The sequence below is a fragment of the Agelaius phoeniceus genome, chromosome 7 (genome assembly GCF_051311805.1).
Source record: "Agelaius phoeniceus isolate bAgePho1 chromosome 7, bAgePho1.hap1, whole genome shotgun sequence".
NCBI classification, from domain to species: Eukaryota; Metazoa; Chordata; class Aves; order Passeriformes; family Icteridae; genus Agelaius; species Agelaius phoeniceus.
This window is the reverse complement of record NC_135271.1, coordinates 30,669,152-30,688,323: the sequence shown is the minus strand read 5'-3', so window position 1 is coordinate 30,688,323 and position 19,172 is coordinate 30,669,152. Positions and strand designations below refer to the sequence as shown.

Sequence of the window (19,172 nt, the reverse complement as noted above, 5' to 3'; positions counted from 1 at the left end):
CTTAAAATCATAGAATTTTAAAACTTTATTTTCTGTATTTAGATGCTTCTTTTAGGATAAAGAGGAAGAAATATATTGTCATAATGAAAAGTTGTCTTCCCAGATCAGAGTTTTCAGACATCTAAAAATCAGTCCACATCTATGAACTCTGAAAAGTTGAGGGCAAAGTTTTTACTTTTATTCAGAGTATGGCAGAAATCACATTGAAATAACAGTGTTTTTTAAGATGTTGGTGTGAAACTGTCCCCATGGACATTTATATGTACTCTGCTTTGGGCTTCTCCCTTCACAGTTCTTAGAGGTCAGTAGGATCATGTCTCAGTTAATAGGTGAGTGCCCTCCAAGGGGACAGTGAGGGTGATGCTGTGTATGGAGTTGCTAATCTAACAAGTGGCATTGTTTTGGCTGGCTTTTTTTGGACTAAGGCCCGAACTACTGCAATGGGATATTGTTACAGTTGTTATGGCATCTATTTTAAAGAAATGGGATCTGAAATTCTGTTGACATAAATTTGCTGAAGATAATTTCATAGTTTTTATCAGACTAGACATAAAATACCTGTAACAGTAACAGTAGCCTTCCTATTTAAAATCCCAGTAGCGTTCATCAGTTGCCTCACTCTTTGTTACTCCTACACCCTGTTGTTATAGGGTTGTTTTGTGCACAGCCAAAATGCCTACTTTGTTTTCTGCCTGCCAGCTTGACTGTGTACTTTGTGAAGTCAGTGCAAAACTCACCTTGTGGCCAGCATGGCAGAAAATCAGTCTGGCTGTCATGGTTAAAGGGGTTCTTCCACAGCCAGTGAAACAGCCCAGGACCCTCTGACAGAAAGTGCATTTCCAACTCTGTGCAAGACATTACTGTTCTTATTAGCTTTCATGTTTATAAACGTTGTTAAATTGATGTGGATTTTTAAAAAAATCAGATTTCACCTCTTATCAGGGCTGAGAAGATCTTGTGTGGAAAAAGTAAGGTTTATTACACTTCCCTTAACAGCAAATTGGGATACCTTTGTGTAATGTTGTAGATGGACAAATTTAGACACAGCATATGAACTAGATTATTGGGTAAAAGCCTCTAAATTAAAATCAGTTAAATCCTAAGGCTCTCTTAGTCAAAAAGCAATCTCATGGATTTTTCAATAGGTGTTTTGTTTGAATGAGAAACACAGGATTTGATCAGGTTTAATTTTGATACTAATTCTGTATGCTTGTCCCATCACTTCCAGTGTTTAGATGCCTTTTGTAGAAAATGCCCCTCTTTGCAAAAGAAAATGAAGAGTTTTAAAGTCTTTCTCCCAGTTTCTTAACTTGAGACTGTCTGTGCTGGAAGTCAGCTGCAGTATCTGGGGTTTCAGCACTGGAAGGCTAACAGACTGTGTAAGTCAGTAGTAACAGGCAATGTTAAGTTCAAAAGGGCAGTGGAAGAAATACTGAGGCAGCCTTGAGGGTTTGCCCTGATGGCTTAGGAAGGTCGATACCACGACAGAAAGGGCAAGCTGCCATGAAGCAGGAGGCAATATCTGAGAAAATGATCCCATTGTCATGCTCAGTTTTCTGATCTTTATTTTCAATCCTTTTTCTCCAAGCACATAAAGAAGCCAGACTATGTGACGACAGGCGTTGTACCAGACTGGGGAGACGACATAGAAATTAAGAATGAAGATCAGATTCAAGGGCTTCGTCAAGCTTGTCAGTTGGCCCGTCATGTCCTGCTTCTGGCTGGAAAGGGCTTAAAGGTAACAATTACAGAGGTCCCATAACAGCTTGGGTGTTTTTTATGTTTTTTATGTTTTCACTTCTTTGGGTTTTGTTCCTACTTTTTTGTTCTTTTAACTTTCCTATTATGTGCATCCAACTTTAACTTTGATCCTGAAAAAATAAGGATTTATTAACTTTTGATTCAGTTCATGATATGCCTGTTTAATTATTTCTGTACTTTGGACCTATGTAGTGCATAGTTACTGGCTCAGGTGTAAAATCTCTGTGTTTGTCATCTCCCTCTCTTCAGATTGTGTTAAATCATGTGAGTTTCTCCTAAAGCACATGCTACATTTTTTCCTTTCATTTTATGGCCCATCTACCTCATATGTCATGTTTTCCAGCTCTGCATGTGTACAAGCCCACACTTGGTCTGCCTTCTCCATTCCCATCCATCCTTCAGCCCTCTCTGTGCTGTGGGATCCAATGCCACTCATAGAGCTGCCACGGGGAAAAACAGCGGCCAAATTCTACACAATTTTCCAGAGTGCATTGATAGTAAAGCCTCATGATTTCCAGAAATGTTCCTACAGTATGCTTTTTAGGATACCTCCCAAGAAAAAATGTAGAGGGAGGAGCCTACTACCAGGTTTTGCAGATGAAGAAATGCTTTTTTAGCCTTGCCATGGTATTTCATGTAATAGCATATTGGATAAGGTGAAATGGGTTGAGTAGCTATGAGATGCAGAGATAGATGGGGACTGTAGGTCAATGCCATTGACTTAAAAGGGGATTTTTCTTTCAGCTATCATCACTCTTTCACAAAGGTATAGTTCTGGAGCTGGAATAGCAAATAACAAAATTGCCTGAAGCTTTAATCTTCCATAGCTTTCTGCATGTTTAACTTTTTAATGTTCAATTGTTTTTCAGCACAATAAAGCTTACTCATTTAAAGTTAAAGGCATATACATGCTTCCAAAGGATCTGGGTGCAATGTGGGTTTTGACTGAGAGCAGTTTTTCCACAAATACTCTTTGGTTGTTATCATGTGTAAGTACACATGTATTCAGTATGGTGTAGTTTATGATGCAGTTCATAATATGTGCTAAATCATACACAATAGCAAAATAATACCCATGCATAATGAATGCTTTGGAGCCAAAAGGTGTATAAGGTAATTTTTACATAACCAGGACCTGTGTACTAGGGGAGAGCTGGTATTTGGAGTTGCAGTGCTAAAACCACAGCCCAGGTCAGTCACAGACGGTTGGTAAGCTCTGTTTTACACAATTAAATGTTTGTTCAAGACTCCACTGACTGGGAGGATGCTCCAAAACCCTCCCTTATTGACAGTAAGCATCTTCTGCTTTCCAGCCTGTTGCTGTCTGTGGTCAGTTTATGCTCATCTGTTCTTGTGCCAACACTGCTCTTTAGTTTAAACATCTTCCTGCCTTTCTGTGAATCTTCCCCTTCATGCAAGAATAGAGCTGTGCACCAGACTGAACAAACCAACCAAGCTCTTTTAGCCTAGTCTCATGAGCTAAACTCTACATTCCTGCTTTACTTGAAGAGTCCCATCCCTCCACTTGTTCCTGCTATCTTGCTGAACCCACCTTGCTCACAGTCCTCCAAACTGGCTTTTGCCTGTGCTTTAGCTGGTGGCAGTTAAGATCCCCCAATATAACAAAGGTGCATTATAATCCATGGATACAGAGAGATAGAGTTTGAATGTGGTTTTGATGTTGCCATTACCACCTGTGGGATTTCAAATTATGATACAGTATTTTATATATTATAGCCTTCCTGAGTTTGAGTTACAGATTTGGGAATAAAACCACAGATTCTATGACATGAAAATATTTTATTCTATACCATTGAATTGCCCTGTTCCGAGTAAGGGATTAGGGGCACAGCAGGTGCCACCCCTGACTTGCCCAGCTAGCAAAAGTATCTTTAAAAGTAAAGCACATGCTGTTAAAAGCAGAACTTTGCACAGAGTGTAAGCCATGCAGAGACCAGAGATCTGTCTGCTGAGTATCCAAAAATCACATCAAATTGCTTGAGCAAAGAAGCAGTAGACAGCAGCCAGTCAGGTACATAGCAGTTCAGTTTGTCTGTGGGCTAAAGATGAAGATGTTTGAGCAGAGGCAGGAGCAACAAACCTGTATTTATCCAGAGCCAACAGCTGCCCTATCCAATCCAGAGAGCCTGCCAAGGCTGTGGCTGCAAAACAGGGAGCATGTGCACTAATCCTAAATCCTGGTCTTGAACCCATGTTCATTGCTTCTCACCCGCCCAACAATGTTTCTGTGCTGAGCAAAATTCAGCTGAGTAAACAGAGATGGTTTTATCCTCAGCACAGCACACAAGTGCACTCTTCTGTGTTGGCTATGCATGGCCATGCAGTATTTCAATATGTAACTGTCTCCTGCACCACAGCCTACCTGTATTCCACATGTTCCTTCCAAACCACAGCCACTGTGACATTTCCTTCAGTGTGCTAAGAATGATACTTGTATCTGTACAAAGGATGATTTTCAAAGGCTCGGAATTCATTCAAAGCAAAATCAATTTACAGAGGAACCCTCAAAAGTACTTCTCAATTAGAGAGGGTTCCCTACCAAATTTCAGCTCTAAGCATTCCAGAGACAGAGCTGATCCAAAAGAAAAGCAAGAATAATATTATTTTAAGCATGTGCACTTTGCACTCCATGGATACCCAGAAAATGGCTGACTGATTTATGAGATGGGTTTTTTAATATGTAAAATCTTGCAGAAAATGTGAATCTAGAAAACATCAAGCATAAAAATGAGGATTTCTAAAAATGATGGTCAGTACTTGTAGATTCATTATGAGCATCCAGGCTGTGGCAACTTTAAGTAAAATATCCTTAAAATTTGCATCTATATATTTGAATGTTTTATAAAATTTAAGAATACTTGGAAAACAATTTCCTAAAAATGCTTAAATACATTATGATGAATGTACTGGGCAGTTACAAGACTTAATATCTTTTCTTTTACAAATAAAAGAGGAAAGTAATGTTGTGTTTTAAGGGACTGTAAGCATTGAAACAAGACATTTCTATAGCAGCTACTGAAACGATGACATGGGAAATTGGTGTCTTTGAGAAAGTAGATATGGAAAAAAGAACAGAAAAGAAGTAGACAGGATTTTAGGTTTTCTAGGAACCTTTGAGTGCTTATTTCTAGAGCATGCTTTATTTAATATCTCTTTCTCGGAGGGTTTTTCAGAAAAAAAAAAAGTCCATATATCAATAAAGTATATCAGACAGTATAGTCTTGTATCAAAGCTGCATATTTGAAACAACCAATATTTCATTGAAGCTTGGCTGCAATCACATTCAGTAAATATGAGAAACTCTCTTTGCTTTTTTAACAGGATGTTATGTTTGATATTTTAGGTTGGCATGACAACTGAAGAAATAGATTCCATTGTTCATCATGAAATAATCAGACAGAATGCCTATCCATCACCTCTGGGCTATGGAGGTTTTCCAAAATCTGTTTGTACTTCTGTAAACAACGTGGTATGTCATGGTATTCCTGACAGGTATTTCCTCAATAATGTACATTTTACAACTGGAAATTAAAATGTTAAACTGGAATTAATAAATTTTGTTTAATATTGAATATACTTTAGCTTAACTAAATATCGTACTTAAATGCATTGTAGATGCAGAACATGCTACCCTGTGATGCTGATAGCTGTTGCAGAAATATACGTGAAATAGGAAAAAGATATATTATCCTGGTTTTCCAGACACTTAAAGAAAAATAGCATGTTGCATTTTGAGTTTTGTGTGTGTGAGGGAAAAAAAAACAGTATGGTCTGATTTTTTGTTCATCCAGCAAAATAAGTATAGACTAAGGAATAAATATATTTGAATTTATGTGGGATTTTTTTAATATTCTCAATGCATTCAGCTACTCACAAAGTAAAATATGAAACCTGGTGAGAGAAAAAGAATAAATATAATGCTAGCTTTTTCAGGTGTTGATATGTTTTTCTGGTAGTTGTTTCTCATTATTTTATATTCAGCTACACTTGTTCTCTAAATAGTCAGAGCTGAACATTAAAAATGGTTATTCTGTTTGCTTCTGCCTTCCTCCATCACAAAATATCTACCCCTTGATTTTTTATGTATGTGTCATTAGGTGTTTATTCTTATATTCCCTTTGTTGGGAACTGTCTGTCACCATTATTTTTTTTTTCTGTTTATGTTTCAGTCGACCTCTTCAGGATGGAGATATTATCAACATTGATGTCACGGTGAGTAATTCATATAAAAAATAGTCTTTGATCAACTTTAGAATCACTAGTAGCAACAGGAAGAATAGTGGATTGGAGATGGGGGATGCACAGATGGATGTGCTGTTTACTTCTGAGCCAAGGCACAAGCAGCTGGTTTCCTTTTTTGTTTTTAACTGTGTGTTTATTCCAGCTAGACTCAGGCCTGACTTGAATTTAGGACTGGAATCAGATGCACTGAGATCAATGTTGGCCTAAGTGAAATGTCAACCCAATCCTGCTATGTGTCATGTTTTTGAGAAGGTGTAATTGTTATTGATCCACTGTGTAGTTAATGCAGAGCACCACAGTACTGGGCAGCAGCTGAAGATAGATATGTATGAGATGAGCTAACATGAAGAAAGCCAGCATTTTTCCTTCACTCTGCCAAGATTGATCTTCCTCTTCCTGCTGATTTTGAGTGGGCCCTGACATTATCTTACTCTGTCATTAGAGGCTGCATTGGCCTGGGTATGTCAGTCTATTTGGACAGCAACTCTTTTGCTAGCAGTGTTCCCTACATTTATTAAAATCCCCGAAGGTAGTGTTGTGTTCCATTTCTGTATAGCAGCCCTGAACCTTTAGAGCAGAAACAGAAATAGTGTGATATAACTGTGACTTAATATTTCCAGGGAATCATCAATTATAGCTATTTAAATAAACACAGGCTGGGTTTTCCTAGGAGTAAGAAAGCACAGGACCTGGAAACCTAATTCTCATTTCATTTAAAAAAAAATATTTGTGTCTTGCAGAAGTTTTTTTTCTTTTTGTTGTGCATGTTTTTATTTTTCTGAAGTGCTGTTTATTTCTAGTATGAGCACAGATTTTTTTTTAATCTCTCCATTATTTTGCAATAATATGTCACATACAAGGGAGTAGAATCTCATAAAAACAAGGTTTTTAAATCATTAAAGAACCTATTGGTAACTTGATACTATGTTCATACTGGCAGAGTGAAGAAATCCTCAGCAGACCTACCTCTGAGCATGAGATTCAAGCTTTCTAAAATATTTTTTCTATTAAAATTAGGGTCAACGACCTTTTTCCCATTCTATACTCACATGTGATCCAGAACTGGATTTGGTTTGGCTTGGGGTTTTGATCTTTTTAAATTCTTTCTCATCTCCATACTTTCTAATCGTAGAATTCGGACTATCAGGTTTACACAGTGCAATCCAGCATTTTTAAACTTTATTTTTGGCCTTCATTTTAACTTTGATGAACTGGTGTCACTTTGCTCAGTTTATTATACTAAATCAGTTTGCAACAACTAGGGATTTAAATCACATTTCTTTGTATCTCCTTAAGGTTCATTTTACTTTTTGTTCAGTCTGTCAGGATAATAATGATACCTTAGATATACTTCTAAGAAGTATAGACTCATAGCACAGATACTTTCCATGATAAACTAAATGAAATAACTTTTATATTAAAATAGTGTGTATATCTTGTCCACTCTTCTTTACAAATGCCTGACTAAATGTTACTGGTCTTTTTGCAGACAGATATTTACTTGTTTTTAATTTAATCTCAGAAAATAAATCTTGGCATTTCTGTGAATATAAAGATTCCTGCAAGGATGGGAATTGCTGACTATCTTTGTAAGAATTTTTTTTTAATCATTTAAAACTAAACTGTGCTGTGTGTGATAATTGCTTAGTCCAAAACAGCTGAGGAAAAAATACTACTTTTCAGCATTATTAACTGATCTTTTAGCTTATTTTTAATGCTCAAAACTGGGACATTTCACTGCTGGACAGAATAAAAATCAAAGTAAATATTGCACAACAAATTGTTTATAATTGTGTACAGGTTCTATAAAGTAATTAAATAATAGTCAGGTTGTTAAGTTTAAATACCTAGCACTGTGTACAGATTATCTAAACAAAAAAATCCATTTTAGCACAATTAAGGTGGTAGCATTTCATAGATGAAATACAAATTTTATAGGCTTGAAACATGTGGACTTGAAAATGTGTTTTAGTATAGAGACAATAGTGTTATCCATTACTGGATCCTCAGCATAGTGCAATTTTCAGCCTATTGTTACCAGGTTAATGTTTCTTACAACTTTGTTCTTTCACTGAACTTAAGGAAATAGTATATTACATTTGCTGTGGTTGTAGTTTATTAAAATCAGAAATATGTAATTGCAGCTGATGGGCTGCAGTAAATATTATTATTTGGTTTGTTGTTGGGTTTTTTTGTTGTTGTTTGTGGGTTTGTTTTTTTTTAACTCTCCCGTGTTTTAAATCTGTGTTTGCTTTTCTAGGATGATGATGCTTAATATTGGGGGTTTGTGTGTTTTCCTTGCTAGAGCTAAAAACAAACTAGTTTAGTCTAAATATGAACTATCTACTTTAAAACCTGCCCAATAGGCATTAAATAAAAAATAAAAATTATTTTATGGTAGTCTGAACTGGCCGAGGAAGGTGTAGGGAAGAGGATTGCAGCTGCTTTTTGCCAGAGCAGTGGCAACACAGTTGGGCCCTTGCTGGCCCTCACCTTTCTTTAAAATACCCCTTACTCCTAATGGCCTCCATTTCCTTTATATCTCAGCTTGAGGACAAACCTGGCCTTGAGATAAATTGTCTGTATTGTGGGGTTTTTGGGTTTATGGGTTTTTTTTTTTTAGTTTGGAATCAACCAAAAAGAATGTGAGTCTGTCTTTCACAAATAGCTTGCCAGTGGCAAAAGTTCAGTGGTTCGAGCTCGGTGAGTAATTACTTGTAGAAGGATAGTTGCCCACTGTTTGGGGGAGAAAAAATGTTTTAGAAGATCAAAACTGTGCACCATTATAATTTGTCTTTTTGTAGGGAAATATGGCTTGGTCTATGGCTTGCCATGTGCAGAGCTGCAAACCCCATTTTAATAGTGTGTTGCAGAGCTCCATAGTGCATAGCCAGGATTTCTTGTGCTCAACAGAGAATTTCAGGAGGGCTAACATTTAAAACCTATGAAATTTCAAAAATAAAAGAAAAAAAACCAATTTGTAATTAATTCAACAGCATGTTCCATTTTCAGAACATGAAAATTTTCAGTGCCACAGCAGTACAATTATTCTCTCAAAATTCACCTCTGGAAATCAGAAGTAAAATCCAATGTTAATGCCACATTGTAGCTCAAAAATGAGATTAAAGAAAACGTGCAACAGCTGACAGTGGATTTGGTCCTGGGGGTCACTCTGGCTGTTGGTAGCAGGGCATAGCTCTCACTCAGAGCTCCAAGGGGGGCTGCTGCCTGCAGACCCTCACCTCCCTGGCAGCCACCAGCAGGTTCCCCCAGCGCTGGGGCTCAGGCCGTGCCCCTCGGGGTGCAAGCAGGTCCCTGGCTGTAGGGGCAGGGGCCACCACGGGTGGGACCCAACAGCCCCCAAGGCCCCCTCAGCCCATCCACAGCCCCCACCCATCTTCTCCCAGTTATCCTCATGGCCTGTGGCTGAGCAGTGTCACTGCCTGGTGCACTGCTGGGCACTGATGCACAGCTTCTGCTTTTCTTGAATTTTTAATTGGCAGCAATGGCACCCCTTAGGCACCTTGCAGTCTTTCAAGCATTTTTTTTTTTTACCTCTGCAATGTTTTGCTTTTCCAGTCTTGCAAATACGACTTACCTGTCTATCTGTTGCAATTTATAGCTTGTTCCTAGAAAGAATGGATTTAATTAAGACAATGATTTGTTTCTGGATGCAAAATGAGAAAATGTCTTTGCATTTCTGTTTATGTTTAGGTGTATTACAATGGCTACCATGGTGACACTTCTGAAACCTTTTTGGTGGGCAATGTGGATAAATCTGGTGAAAAGTTAGTGGAGGTTGCCAGGAAATGTAGAGATGAAGCAATTGCAGCTTGCAGACCAGGGGCTCCCTTCTCTGTAATTGGAAACACAATCAGGTAAGCCTTATATTGACAAGTAAAAGGAGGGCTGGCAAATGGGACAAAGGTTATTGGTGGTTTGGTATAAAGCTGATGACATGTTTTATGATTCAAAACCATCATTTCAGTCTGATATCAGTATGTGAACTGCCAAGCTATAATGTTGTTCTTGGATAAGAGGTATTTTTTTTAAGTGAATTACACTAGGGTCAGCAAAGATAACTGTAGAAAAAGACAAAGATATTCATAAAGTAAATTTAAATTAACAGATGTAATTTGCAGTGGGCTTTTGTTTATTTTTTATTTGTGTGTGACACTACACCACGTCTGTCTAACGGTGTAAGACAGTTAGAAACCATTGTTTTCATTGACTGTTACAAAGGAATTAGTCAACATAAATAAGCTCTTTGTTTAAAAACTACGAAAATATTTAACTTGAGAGCTTCTGATCTTACAAAGAGCAGTGCCTGCTAACATCATAGGGAAAAAAGGGCTGACATTCAGAGATTTTTCCCTATTTTGCATCTCTTCTAGCCTTCACATAAATGCAGTCATGACTCTTCTGCTGATGGCTTTAAATAAAAATGCGTCTTCGTTTTTTGAAGGTACCTATGGATTATTTTAAAATGTTTGCCAAAAGAAAGAAATAGACATATATCATATACATTTCATTAAGCAATACTTCTTCGGACTGCTAATGGTCCCAACAAGCTATTGAATTCATTCTGATTACTTAAAAGCTGCAAGGCTTAGTCACCTTGAAAGGATGCTGCCTTTTTTTTCCTTTGTAAATCTTCAAATACTTTAAGAAAAAAAGAGAACGGCAAAATATCAGTTAGATGTATTTATAGCTTTAAAAATATTGTAACAGAGTCTGAATCAAACTTTAGTAAAACCTCTTTGGGTTATATCTGAGAAGCTTTTATTGAAGACTTTGTATAAAATTGTGTTTTTGACAGTTTTAAATTATAGGCTAACTAGCCTGGAGAAAAAGGATAGTGTCTTTCTGTTCTTTCATAGGAAATGTTGAATCAGACCCCTACTGGGAAAAGAAATTTAATGCATATCTCACTATCTTACTGTCCATGAATATAATAGAAGTGAATTCAAAATGTAGTTTTATTTTTGCAAATGGGATGAGTCGATAGATGCACCTCATATTTTTGAACACCTAGGGTTCAACAAATTTACTGGTGGTGCTCTTGCATTTTAACAAAATTTATTCTTGAGTAGAAGGGGGCACAGAACACTGGATTCTTATTCAAGCATTCTATCGAGCTCTGCATTCATGGCTGTGTCTAAAGGGCATGTCAGCCTTTGATTCTCTCTGAGAGGTAATTATCCTTTTCCTGTCACGGAACAACAAATGATAGCTAACTACAGAGGCACATTTGCAGTAGTCACATTCATCAACTGCAGAAAAAAAATTCAATTTAATTGTGCAACACAGCTGCACATAGGCTTTTTGAGCATTTCTGTTGTTCTCCCTGTCTTGCTATTCCTCCCTCCAGATCTATTTTTTAAACTTTTTTTTCTGGTTATTTTTTCCCCCTTTTTTGTCTCTTCTTCCATTTTTACTCTCTGTACTTTCTTGTTAAAGTAATTTTCTTTTGTGGCTCTCATTCTTTTTTCCCCATTGAAGGCTATGAATGTAGAAAATTATCACAATTACTCATATAATTGAGCCTCTTTGTAGCAAGTGCAACTCCAGTAGCCTTTCTCCATCATGAAAATGGTTTCATTATAGGGTTTTTCATATTCTCTGACACCATCTACACAGAGGAACAGGCGTGCAGATGAGATGTACTAGGAACAGGGTAGATCAGTAAGGTCACAGTAGGAATAATTAGCTCTGCTATGGAAAGAGCATCTAGGCCTTTTACTGCTACATAAATGTACTGTCCATGGCTTTTAGTCACAAAAAAACTTACTAACAAATGGAGCTCCCGCCTACTACTTTGAAAAAAAGATTTGTATCAACACTACAATTTTCCATCATTAAGACTAATAACACAGAGCCTAGTATACATCAAGGGGAATAAAAAGAAAAATCTCACATTCAAGTGGCGGCTGGGTGCTGACCTTTGTTCCCTTTTTTTGTGTTCAACTTAACTCTTTACAAAAAAGAGCCACACGCCACACCAACACGCAGGTGAACTCCAGCTAGTGCTAGCAAAGCATGGCATTCAGTTGGAAAATCTGATAAATCTCCATGCAGGATAATGCGTTTCATTACAGATTCACTACATTAATTCTAGCTGTTTTTAAAAAAAAAAAAAAAAAGGAAGAAGAAGACGAAAAATAACAGAGTTGAATGTGACATTGGATTTTTGCTGTCTTGTTGCAGAGGTCAGTTTCCTTGCAAAATGTAAATATATAGTCAGTGTCCCCTTTGCAAAGCAGATTAATTGAAGCTAGTAGCTATTCAAAACTGCATATGAAATAGCAGGTCATTAACTTTATTTCTCAAGATTTTATTGTGTTGACAATTTAAATGTGCTGATTTGTTTAGAACTACTTTAACACTCCCTTTGCTGAAAGCTCACCTTGGCTTGGTGAAGCTGTGTGTTTCAGGTTATTTGTCATTTGACATTGCTTACAGACAGACATATAATACATATATATATATATAAAATACATATATATATATAAATCTCAAGTTTCACAAGAATTAGATATTATAAATGCCTGAGAACAAGCACCTAGAAGCTGAAAACATTTAGGTCCATCAGAATGGAAATGTGTCTAGGTTTCTTTCATCAGTTTTTCTGTAAAGGTGCTCCAGTCATAACCAGAATGCATCTTATGCACAAATAATGAGAATATTTCCTTTCTACAGTAGGTTTCAGAATAATTACATCTTGGAGTAAGTTTGCAGTCAATATTCTAGCACAGTCTTTGTCATGGAAGCTCAATAGCTGACACTGAGTATTTCCTTGATAGCAGTTCATTCTTCCATCGGCTACAAGTTGCAAATAAAAGATTGCATGGATTCGTGAGTTACTTGGCTTAGAAAAATTTGGGTCATTCCTAACCTCTTTCTACTGGAAGGCGTATCAAAACTATTGGTCAGTTCCAGTGTTAATGGAATTGGTCCCTATGGTCCATTTTCTTCTACCATTTCTGACATTTTCAGACAAAAATGTATCTAGTTTGAAATCTGCTTTTTAGACAGCGAGTCTAAGTACATGAAAGTGTTATGAGTGTCGAGAGCTAAAGAACTTAAAAGTGATGTCGTTAAATAAACCAAATTTCAACTCCTACAAAAAAATAGTGGTGATGAAAGTATTAATAAATGGCTTAAAATGTTTAACTAGTAAGTATATGTTTTGATATTAATTTAGAACAATATAAAGCAGATTTTTAAAAAAAATCTGTTTCTCTCAGATTATGCACATTTAAACAATAAGTGGCTCAGGCAAAATAAGTCATTTTAATGTCATCTGTGATAGATTTTCCTTGACAGCTACTGTAAATTACAATTACACTGCTTCTCTCTGCATTTGAAAGTAAGCATTGCAATAAATTATCTTTTATTTCAATCCATCATGTCTGCTTTCAGAAACAGAGAACCTCAAATAAAAGTTCAGCACTATTGTAAGAAAAATACAGTAATTTGTGTTCCAGTTCGAAACTAAAATGTACCTTTCTTTCAAAAAACAATTGTTGGCTTTCAAAAATATTACTAATTATACCTCAACATTTATTGTCATTATAGGGAATCCCTGAACTTGTGCATTCCCTCAGTCTAGGATTACTATCTCAGAAAAAAAACCCACTTGAATATTTTCCCTGTAGAATTTTGTAATTTCTCAAATTAAGTACTATGGTACTATTCAAAATAGGGTTTTTTATCACAAATAAATATAGTTTAGGATTAATCTGGTTTCAATACTTTAAAAAAAAATAACAAGCATGCCATTCAGTGAGCATTTTGCTACAAATGTAGCTAAGGCAAACATGATTACTTCTAATTAAAAAAAAAAATCAGATCCCTACATAAGAACACAATTATCATGGGGCTGTTACCAGTTTTAGTGTTTCTCAAGTATATTCACTGCCAAGAAGTGTAAGACAAATTTGTTTAACAACTTCAGCCATTCATGTCATGCTGCTCTGCAGGACTGTTTTGGATAAGGTTTCATCCCTGGTAAGAGAAGCTGGCACTGTGGGAGAAGCATCTCTGGCTGAGGATCAGTTCACCAGGATGCTTATCCTTGGCAGCAAAGCAGTCTGTGCCATCTTGTCCAATCAGTCAAATTCTTTCTTCCCTTGTGCCACCACAGAGCCCAGAGAAGCAATAGCTATCAATGCTGAAAATGGATTGTTTCACTTTTTTTTTTTCTTCAGTGAGTACTAAGAATACTAGACCAGACCTACCCTGAGGAAAAAGCGACAAAATTTGGTAAAAAAAGGAAAATGCTCCTCTAGGTGCACCTACAGGTTATCTGCACAGGACAGCTCCCTAAGGAAATTCTTTCAACCTGCTTTTCAGCTTAACAGGAGGGATTTATCACCCAAGAGCTCCTTTTAGGGGAAGCTTGAGTATAGGGGAAAGCTTTCTAGAGAGTCAGTCCTGCCTGTTCCTCCTTTGTGGCAATTTCCCTGTTAGGCTGCTGTCAGGACAGCAATGCATGTCTCCACACTTATCCCTCCTTTCAGAGAATTAGCTGTTGTCTGGCAACATGGGAAGAGGATGCTCAGATGGCAACTGACACCTATCTTTCCTGTCTCCACTCTCTGAAGCACAACACCACAGGCTCTGACAATGGCTTCAGGAGGATAGCTTGGCCCTCAGTGATGTTCCTTTACCAGCTGGGTCACTGCTGATCCAGGCCACTGCCAGACACTTGGCCTGGCTTTGCCATCAGCAAAAGAAAAGCAGCACTGCAGCTCTCTTGATTCCTCAGCCCCTGGGCTAGAACACATGGCAGCAAAACATGGAATCAAGTATTGGGCTCACTAAATAATTATGCTTTTAATCCTGCCCAATTCACCTCTGCCCAAATATGCAACAAAGATCAATATGTGTGATAATAAATGTTGTCAATGGGTATTTTTAACAGTGATTATTCTGAAGAAGCTTTTTTTTCTCTTGATGCTGTCTTGTGAGGTGTACCACTGCTGCCCCAGCATTTGCTCTGGAGATGATTTGCTGGGATGTTCCCCATTCCAAGGGGAACTGGCACATCCTCTCCCACAGCAGATGCCAGGCAGCCCAGCTCAGCCATGCCAACCTCTGCCTCCTGCCTTCACTGCTTTCCCACTTGCAGTCAGGCCTCCTCCAGCTATCTAAGCTTACACTGCCTGTCTGCAAGAAGCATCTGATGAAGCTGGGGCTGCAATCTTGTAAGATTGTCTCATGGGAAAGCTGCAAAGAAAGGCCACCACTGACAGGTCCTGAGCTGGGCAGTGAGACAGTGAGACCAAAATGTTGAGCTGTTGTCAGCAAGAAATGGTAAATTGTGTGCAAAAATGCTCCACTCTCTGGCATCTTGATTTTTTAATCAGATTCCACAGCTTGGGAATCCTGGAGATTGGAGAGGCTAACCAAGACCAATAGTTCAATTCACTCTTCTCAGAGCTGTCTCAAAGTTACAGCCAACATGTACATTTACAGGATTACCTTTGCAAGTTGTAGCTAGGATTAGCAGCTTTATTTTGTTATGAAAACTGGGTGTTTTATTGTAACTCCACAAGGATGTAAGAGTACACTAGGATTTATTAAATACTCCAAAGTAAAGCTAGTAGTTGTGGAGAGAAGTGCCTGAAGTGCATGTAAATACTAAAACCAGATTGAAAATGGTTGAATTTCATACCTGCAGCTTATTTTCTGTGTGTTACTGCATGTCTGTTGACCATGTTACATTTTATGTAGAGAATACCAAGGCTCTGTATGTAAACAAGAGGGAAGAAGGAGGGGCACAGTGTCTGTCAGTGTAGATGTCAAAGCCCTGTGAGCTCTGGGATCCCCTCTTTGATCACAGACAGTAACCACTGAAGTACTGATGCTAACAGAGTTGTTTTCAAGCTGTTTGGCAAGAAAGTGGTAGAATTCACCATTGAGATGCATATGAATCATTACTTTGACTGCATGAGGGCAGGATCCTGTTGTAACACTGCCTTCTGTGTGCCCCAGGGCTTGTGTGCTTGGTGCCCAACACACAGCTCCTGCTGCTACTGCTACCCTGCTTGGCAGCAGCTGAATGCTGAGGCTGGAGCTTCCCCTGCTCACTGCAAAGTATGTAGCCATGGTGCTCAGAAGAATACATGCACAGAGAGAAACTATTTCTGTTTAGCTACAGAACATGGATTTTTCTGGAAGAAAAAATCCAGTAGTAATACAAAAAATGACCATGCTCTGTCAGTGGTCAGGATGCCATGTAAGGACATCAGCAAAGATGAAGAGTTAATGTGATTGTTTATGATTTTGCTAAAAGATTGGGACAAGAAGATGAAAGAAAACCTTATCACATGTTGCATGAATGGCTTCTCCTATCTCTCCTTGGAGAATCACCTCACTCATATGGGAATCATGATCTGCATTGCTCTGGGCTTGGTCACTGGAGATCTTGGATTTTGTGTATGTTTCTGAGGAATCTGGCTTTCTAACTCATCACCATTCCCTGTACTTCTTGCTTGACCTTCAGTGGCATCACAGCCAGCAGGCCAAGTATCTGACCCAGATATGGGGAACATGATAGAAAGGCAGGGGAGAAAGTATTTTCCATCTCTAATAAGACTTCCCATTGCATAATGCTTCATGATTTTTTTTCAAAATAATTGATGTATAAAGTTTATGTATATATAAATTATTTATAAAGCCTGGACTTTGAGTGGAAACAAATTAAGTCCCAATTTCTAGCTTTATCAGTAATCCTCTTTGCCAGTACTTTGGAGTTTGGGGGTACCTAAACCTGAAATTTCTATTCTTCTCCAGAGTTAATGAGGAAATATGATGAGTCTTTTTATCAGAGCAATAAAAAGGTAGAAGGTAATATACGAATCCTGTTAAAACATGTTCTAAGGTCTGAACACTGCAGCATTAACCAACTCTACTCTCTCATTGCCATTTAACTGTGGTGGAGCAGCATGTCCCTCAATTGAGTGGCATTAAATTCTGGGACGATGACCCATGGGCACTGGAGCCAGCACTGCAGAGTCTGTGGAGCCTGGTGTGCAAAGGTGATTACTTTGTACAGCAAGCTGAGGCCACTTTGCACCTGAATAAAAGCTACCCCATGGGGATTAACAGGCTTTAATTTCTGCAACAGCTTTACCTTTAGTTGAGTTTTCTAACTTTTCCAGCTTTCTACCTGTTGTGAAACTGTGAGAGAGCATTTCCTAAGACATAAATACAGACAAACTTGAAGTTCTTCAGTGCCTACCTTCATTCAAAAAGAAGCAAATGAATCTTTTAATGTTATAGGCAAAATCTCTTCAGGCTAAGTGTGTTCCTGTCTTCCTTCTGTTTGATTTTAGAAATAGGATGGGGGTGACATGCAGGGACAAGGGTAACTTTCTTGGCACTTCTAATCCATCTCCAGATTTTTGTGAATCTCTGCATTTTTCTGGTTTGGAAACAGGCCTCTTGGCTGAGCTGCCTCAAATCACTGTGTCCACCACTGCCTCCACCACTGCTTGAGTACAGGGTGACCCTGCAAGTGAAGCCTGCAGACATGGGGTGGGGCCAGCAGCCAGAGGATATCCCATGTATCTCCAAGTCCTCCAGTTTCAGGGAACTGGGATAGGAATTTGCTTTCCTGCCATGGGTAGGGATCAGTGCTCAGCCATGGTCCTGGAGGCAGTTCTCAGAGATGCTTCTCCCTGAGGCAGGCCATGAAAGGCAGGCCAGATCTCTCAGGTGGAACTGAAATATTGTAATTGTTATGATTTGGTTTTGCCTCTGTGGCAATAGATTCATTAGAAATACATTGTTATTTAGCATACATCTATTTGCTGAACTTTCAATAAGTTTTTATACTAAATGTTTGAAGTATTATGAAAGAAAAGTAGTAGGGCTCTTAACTCTCCCTGTTGGCAGCAGGAGCCCCTTCTGCAGGTAACCCAGTGCAGGCCCCTGGGTATGCAGCCCAGCACAGACTCTGCACTTCCAGAGAATTCGGCAGAGGCTGTGGTTTGGTACTGTGCTGGGGCCTCGGCTGCCTGACTTGCCAACTTCAGCTGTGCCATCTTAACATGAGTTCTCAGTGTGCTTGTGGAAGAGGTTACCCTCCATCGAGCAGGGAGACAACACACTGCCGTTTTACTTAGCAGGGCTGGCACGGGAACCATCGGCCTCTGTTGGCAGGCATGTTCACTCTGAAACCTAACAATGGCTCAGCCATGCTCCCTTCAATGCCTGTCTTTCGGAACGGTGGCAAAGTGGTGACCAGGATCGGTAGCAACACGGTAGCCGGGGCTGGGGCCGTCTAGCAGGGCTGGTGGTGGGGGCACGCACCCTGACAGGTCCTCTTTGCCCCCGCAGCTCCCTGGCATGGCAAGGTGGCTTCCAGGTCTGCCCCTTCTTCGTCGGCCACGGCATCGGGTCGTACTTTCACGGGCACCCCGAGGTGTGGCACCACGGTAAGCGGCCCCCGCCCGCCGGGCCCGTCTTCCCCCGCTCCGCGCCGCCCGGGCGATGAGAGGGCTCCGGGGAGGGGGAGAGGGCGGGCGGTGAAGCGAGCAGAGCCCCACACACACACGCCCACACACTCCCACGCACGCTGCCGGTCCCGCGGGACGGGGGATTGCCAGTGGGGAGATTAAATCGCTGGGAAGCTGGACGGCATCCCCGGCCTCGTTTTCTGAGGGTCGCGTGGGTATTTGTGAGGACGAGTCGCTGGTTAGCGGAATTGCCGCGCACCGCCTGCCCCGCCCGCTCCCGGCGGCAGCCGCCCTGTCCCGCGCCTCCGCATCCCGCCCGTGCCCGAGCCACGCCGGCAAAGTTTGTCTCGGGGCAAGGAAAAATCCCTGCTAAAACGTTAAAGCTCCCGGCCTGGACGGAGCCGCCGTCGAGGTGGTCTCGCTGCGGCCGGGGTGGGATCGCTTTCGGCGGGTGCTCCGGCTCATAACGGGGCTCGGGTGCACAGTACCTGCGAGCTAAAAAGGGGTTTAAGCAAAGGGCTTGTTTGCGTTGTTTGCGTTCTCTTAAAAAAAAAAAAAAAAAAAAAAAAAAAAGACCCAGGATGCATAAACGCGGTTTTTTTTTTTTTTCTTTTGTAGCCAATGACAGTGATTTGTTAATGGAAGAGGGAATGGCGTTCACAATAGGTTAGTAACTCTCTG

At 39.6% G+C, this 19,172-nt stretch overlaps 1 protein-coding gene across 4 annotated transcripts in view; it reads left to right on the top strand.

Moving 5' to 3' along the window:
• Positions 1–19,172, top strand: part of METAP1D (methionyl aminopeptidase type 1D, mitochondrial) — a 43,758-nt gene that overhangs the window by 23,212 nt on the left and 1,374 nt on the right. For all 4 annotated transcript variants that reach the window (XM_077181403.1, XM_077181404.1, XM_054636624.2 and 1 more), the window contains 6 exons: positions 1,589–1,738; positions 5,126–5,274; positions 5,952–5,994; positions 9,739–9,902; positions 18,373–18,470; positions 19,110–19,157. In XM_077181403.1, the coding sequence (XP_077037518.1) occupies positions 1,589–1,738; positions 5,126–5,274; positions 5,952–5,994; positions 9,739–9,902; positions 18,373–18,470; positions 19,110–19,157 (652 nt within the window). The remainder of the gene's footprint in view (positions 1–1,588; positions 1,739–5,125; positions 5,275–5,951; positions 5,995–9,738; positions 9,903–18,372; positions 18,471–19,109; positions 19,158–19,172) is intronic.